The sequence below is a fragment of the Fragaria vesca genome, linkage group LG3, assembly GCF_000184155.1.
Source record: "Fragaria vesca subsp. vesca linkage group LG3, FraVesHawaii_1.0, whole genome shotgun sequence".
NCBI lineage: Eukaryota > Viridiplantae > Streptophyta > Magnoliopsida > Rosales > Rosaceae > Fragaria > Fragaria vesca.
The window spans coordinates 17565951-17572023 of NC_020493.1; the positions used below are offsets into that span (position 1 = coordinate 17565951).

General features: G+C 42.9%; 1 protein-coding gene across 2 annotated transcripts; it reads left to right on the plus strand.

The window, feature by feature from the left end:
- Positions 1 to 2072: 2072 nt before the first annotated feature.
- Positions 2073 to 5282, plus strand: LOC101293175 (probable protein phosphatase 2C 4-like). 2 transcript variants are annotated; one of them, XM_004294445.1, is made up of 5 exons: positions 2073 to 3214; positions 3287 to 3868; positions 3988 to 4101; positions 4524 to 4788; positions 4884 to 5282. In XM_004294445.1, the coding sequence occupies exons 1-5, from the start codon at positions 2201 to 2203 to the stop codon at positions 4997 to 4999; spliced, it is 2091 nt and encodes a 696-aa protein (XP_004294493.1). In that variant the 5' UTR covers positions 2073 to 2200; the 3' UTR covers positions 5000 to 5282. The 2 variants fall into 2 exon arrangements, with proteins under 2 accessions (XP_004294493.1, XP_004294492.1); XM_004294444.1 differs by having other exon boundaries at positions 2073 to 3868.
- The last annotated feature ends 791 nt before the right edge of the window (positions 5283 to 6073 follow it).

A 6073-nucleotide genomic window follows, 5' to 3' on the forward strand; every position in this document is an offset into this window, starting at 1 on the left:
CTCTCTCTCTCTCTCTCTCTCTCTCTCTCTCTCTCTCTCTCTCTCTCTCTCTCTCTCTCTCTCTCTCTCTCTCTCTCTCTCTCTCTCTCCAATTATGACAAGTATGACAAGTATGTGGACGTACAAAGGATTCTTGGCTCCAAGGTTTTACATGGTTGGAGTATTTTACATTTCCCGTTCAATTGCCTTCAATTCTTTCAGAAGTGATGTATGTGCACTTGATGTGGCGTCTCTCTGTTCATGTGGAGGTCGTGGCATGGGGTGATCGATTGTTATTCAGCTTTGTCAACGAGCTTGACCTCAATAGTCTGAATAAGGTTGGTCATGGAGTTTTTAGCGTGCAATTCTACTTAACGATTACGATGAATTTTTTGATATTGTTGCTCCCATTGAACTTTGTTTGGATTTGAGATTCAAGGTTTACTTCCTGCCTTACTAACAAAGGCGATGACTCAACTTGTAGGGGAACCATGATCTGATGTAGGTAGACCAAGCCAGTATAGTCCGGTTAGGGTTTCTCTGTGTCTTAACGATCTAGTGGGTCTCGATCGTTGAGCTAAGGTTTCTCCCAATGATATGTTTGCAATGCACACATTATTGGTATGAACGTCTTTCGGAGCGCTTTTGGGATTGTGTTATAATCAATTACTTTAGGGTTCGCCGCTCTTGTGAGTAAGATGACGAGGTGTCGACAATGGATCCTGAGCCCATTGTCTTCTATTGCTCCTGGCATCCTATTATGGTTTTCAGGGGAATGTCCTTCCTTTCTTGTCTTATGTTGCGCCCCTCCTTCCCTTATTTCCAACAAAGGAAGAGATTGTCATTATGCGTCACTTACCAGCACAGGCGGAGTCAATACAAGTTTATTGGGTGCATCTCTCCTAGGAGGGGGCTGGAGATAAAGGCGTAAAGCGCGCCAGGCACAACTTGGCTTTGGTGCCCACCAAGTTGCGGCAAGAGGCATTAGGGCTAGATTTGTTGTCGAAGGGTGGAATTGGATGATGCATGAGTGACTGGCGTGCCAATCAAGGAACGGGGCCAACCCTGTGGGAGATGAACAACGCTAAACTAGGCCGACACTTTTTGTATCGGATTTTGTGGTTTCAGTGTTCGTTGATTCGATATAAGAAAGCGTTAAAAACCGGGTAATTGAAAATAATTAGACTCTTTTTGTATTATTTAGTAAGTGAAGATTCTTTGGTGAAAATTTAGCTCAACCATTAATGAGTTTTGTAAATGACGTCTTGTGTTTTTTATATCGACATCGGACATGTACCTCTCTCCCCTATTAATACTTAGATTGTCAAAATGATCCAAAGTCAACAAAAGGACAAGTCTAATTGGTCAAGCCTCTGTAAATAAATAAAAGTCCCACATACTAAATGTTTTAGCAACCACCCCACCTCACCCAATTTAATAAACTAAATTCCTAACCAATTTCCTTTTTCTTTAATTTTATTTTTTAAATTAAGTTAAAAATAAAAATAAAAGTCAAGCTCTAAATAGCTGAGCTGCCTACAGCGTAGGGAGGAACCTCGAGTTGACAAACAGACACAGCCAATCTATTACGCCACTCCACGTGTGCTTCAACCCTCGCATCTCATCACTCCAATCCAACGGTGATCCTGGCACGCATTTCCACGCTCCCCAGCGTTTGCGCCCCGTACATGTCAACGCTTCTCCCCGCGCGTGAGGAACCCCCCTCCACGAACCCAATTCAATCACGTCTTTCCCTCCCCACGGCCCCACCTTGCCGTTCAAGTATTTCCGCCCCAATACGCGCTTGGTCCCACGCGCATCCGTTGAAAGTAATAATAAAACTCAACCCAGTTTACTTAAAATCCCTGAGCTTTAGTCAACGCTTGGCATAAATATAAAAAGCACAACGCATTTTCAATATGTAAATATAAAAAAAACGAAAATAAAAAAAACTTAAAAAGGAAAAATGAGAAAAAAGTCATTTACATTCATTTCAAAACCAGAGCCTGAAAGTCAACTCCTTTCTCTCTCTCTTGCTCTCTCCCCTCCTTCTTCTGAGCTTCGTTTTGTTCTGCTCTCTCTTTCTCTTTTAGACTCTTTTGTCTCTGTCTCTCTTTTCCAGACTCGGCCATGAATTGAGTTAATTTAACTCACACAACCCTATCCGAAACGCCTAGATTCTTTCATTCAAATTCATATTCTTTTTTCGGGTTCCGATCAGATGGGCAACAGCTTCGGAAAAGTAAGCGTCTGCTTCACCGGCGCTAAAGGAGTCCATCGCCGGACCCAAGACGAACCTGTTCTATTATCCGAACCTTACGACGAGGGCCTCGGCCACTCCTTCTGCTACGTCCGACCCGACCCGGCCTGGCTCGCCTCCTCTAAAGTCCACTCGGAAGAAGCCACCACTTTCAAAACCATCTCCGGCGCTTCCGTCAGCGCCAACACCTCCACGCCTCTCTCCACCGCCCTCGTCGATCTCTACTCTTACAACAGCATCGATCGCGCCGCCGCCTTTGAGTCCTCCACCTCCTTCGCCTCGATTCCGCTGCAGCCAATCCCGCGGAATCTGATCAATTCGGGTCCGATTAACTTCGGGTCGGGGGTTCCCGGGTCGGGTCCATTAGAGCGAGGATTCTTGTCCGGCCCAATCGAGCGGGCGTTCATGTCCGGCCCGCTCGACCGCGGGATGTTCTCGGGTCCGATGGAGAAAGGCTACTCGGAGCAGTTTCAGAGGAGCTTCTCCCACGGCGGCGGGTTCGCTTTTAAGCCGAGATCGGGCAAGCGGAGACTGATTCGGGTTCTTCAGAGAGCCATATCCAAGACTATATATCGCGGCCAGAACTCGATTCTCGCGCCGATCAAGAACCGCGTCGTATCGGTGAAAGATCAGGACTGGATCGTCGGCGGTGGAGTGCACGATCATAAACTCCAAAACCACAACGAGAATTTGACTGTGAGCTCTGTGAATTTCAGCAGCGAGGGGAGCTTGGAAGACGACGAGTCGTTGTCGAGTCAGAATCTGCAGTGGGCGCAAGGGAAAGCCGGAGAGGATCGTGTTCACGTTGTTGTTTCAGAGGAGGACGGATGGGTTTTCGTCGGAATCTACGATGGATTCAACGGCCCAGATGCGCCAGATTATCTTCTGTCGAATTTGTACACTGCTGTCCACAAGGAGCTGAAAGGTGTGATTTGGGATGAGAAGGTTGAAGCAGCTGCGCCTGCGACTTCGCCTGTTCACCCGGAAAATTCGGATACGGTTTCGGTTTCGGAGAGTGAGTTGGGAAGGAATCAACATTGTTGTCAGTCTGTTGAGGAAGAGAATTATCCTTGTGCAAGTGGGGATGTGAGTTTTGATACTAATACGAAGAAAAAGGAGTTCAGGAACACGAAAACCAAGTACCGGGGCTCCGGCAGGAAATGGGAGGATAATCAGAGGAGGTGGAGGTGTGAATGGGATAGGGAGAGAGTTGAGCTTGATCGGAGATTGAAGGAACAGTTGAATAGGTCTAGCTCAGATGGGTCATCGGCTAATAATCACTCTGATGTTTTGAAGGCTTTGTCTCAAGCTTTGAGGAAAACAGAGGAGGCCTATTTGGAAGTTGCTGATAAAATGCTCTTGGAAAATCCTGAGTTGGCCTTGATGGGATCTTGTGTTCTTGTCATGTTGATGAAGGGGGAAGATGTTTATGTTATGAATGTGGGTGATAGTCGGGTTGTGTTGGCGCAGAAGGCAGAGCCGGATTATTGGCTTGGGAAGATTAGGCAGGATTTGGAGAGGATCAATGAGGAAACATTGCATGATCTTGAGGATGGGGAAAGACTGAATGCAATTCCCAATTTGAGTGCTGTTCAGCTGACAATGGATCACAGTACTAGTGAGCAAGAGGTGAACTATAAGTCCATTTTTCTGGTTTCTAGTAGTTTATGGATCACAATGGCTTTGATGAGGTGAAATATAGGTTGTTTACATAAATCTCATTTTTTTTGCTGCATTTTATTTTTCAGGAAGTTCATAGAATCCGAAATGAACACCCAGAGGATGCTTGTGCTGTCATGAATGATCGCGTTAAAGGTTCATTGAAGGTCACCAGAGCTTTTGGTGCCGGTTTCCTCAAACAGGTATTTATACATGTTACAATTGCTTCTCTGCAACCGTATTTTTTGCCCAACTTCATTGAGAATTTCATTACATCTCATTTAATTATGGTGAACATCAACAGATCAACAATCATATATTTTCACTTAGATGATTCAAAAAATCTAATGACATGAAAGAACTTTATTTACAATAATCCTACCTTGCAATGCTTTGGGGAATGAGGAGGTCAAGGTTAATGAAGCAAGGCATATGTGTCCCTAAACTTAAGCTAGCGGTTTTGGCCTGAAGTTACACGTTCAATTCCCATCTGATCCCGAACTTGTGTCGTGACTAAAATGATAATTATCTGTTTTCACTCATTCAATGATCTTTGTTTTATTAACAATGCTTAAGGCAAAATTGTTTGCTTATTTCTGTGCGCTTTTCCTGTCGATCTTTGCAGCCTAAATGGAACAATGCACTTCTAGAGGCATTCCAAATTGACTATATAGGGACTTCCCCGTACATCACTTGCTTCCCATATCTCCACCATCACAGATTAGGCCCTAAAGACAGGTTCTTGATATTATCCTCTGATGGGTTGTATCAATACTTCACAAATGAAGAAGCTGTTTCTGAAGTTGAACTTTTCATCACATTACAACCTGAAGGAGATCCCGCACAGCATCTTGTGGAGGAAGTATTGTTCCGTGCTGCCAAAAAAGCCGGTATGTACATAACATAGTAAAGAAATTGTTCTTAAAATATAAGTGTTATTCATTGCAGAACACTAACATATGAACTTGGTTTTGGTGAATCACAGGTATGGACTTCCATGAATTGCTTCAAATACCACAAGGGGATCGGAGGCGTTACCACGATGATGTTTCCATAATTGTTATTTCTTTAGAGGGAAGAATATGGAGATCTTGTGTATAAGTAGAGAAAATATCATAAATTAAAAGATACAATGATATAGAGACATCCCGAACAAAAAAGTCGGGCATTTTCCTCCTTTTGTTTGACGGTTCTTTTCTTTTTTTCTTTTTTCTCCTAATCACCTCTGTAAAATACCAATTAAGCTTCAGGAAATGCCTGAGGGGACTTGGTTGTCCAGTTTTCTGGGTGGTGAGGACTGTAAAGATGTAAAAGCTGGCTCTAGTCGATTATAAACTGTCATAGAAAAAATGTAATTTTCCAATAAATGGCATTCCTTTTGAACAAGGGTTTCGTTTGACATTGTCCGCCTTTAGCTAAAGAATGCAGTAGTCAATAGCTTTCATGGTAGAGCTAATCAGCTAGGGTCATCATAACTTTGGTCCAAATTCAAACCAGTCTATTGTCTTGAGTCAAGGTTACGAAAAAAATCAAACAAGTCCAAAATAGGAATGAAATGCATGAGCAAAAACCCAAGTAGAAGAAACCCCTGGCAGACATTCATCAATATTCAAACTTATGTACGTCTTCTGGGTATGACACGCATCAGTATTCAGAACGGGAGCCTTAGGCAGATATTGAACTTGAATTTGGTGCTTTGATTACAGTTTCTCCCAACTGCTAGCTACTTCTGAAATGATAGTAAATGCAAATTTATAGTTGGGAATTGGAAGAAGGTGGATGATATCAGACTCATGAATGATGCAAATCTGTCATGCTTGTCATCATCAAGATTTTACAAACTGCAAGCTTCATTTGCAGTGAGTTACATCAGCTTGCTGCAACTAAGAACCTCCTAACCTATCCCAGTCGATTCCTTCATTGAGAGGGAAAAGGTACAGAATTAATGGGCTGCCAATTGAAGAATACTATGTTTCTTTTATTTTCACTAACCTAACAGAAATGTGCCAGCACTTGCGTCAACTCTTTTGGGATATTAGTTCCTTCCTATTTTTTATTGAGAACTCTCCTAGGATATCTCAATTAATAATTCTATTAGTAAAGCCGGAAGGCATTTTTGACTTTTTTAATGGTTAAATTTTTGAAAATCTGATTATAATCATGGTTTATTAATAA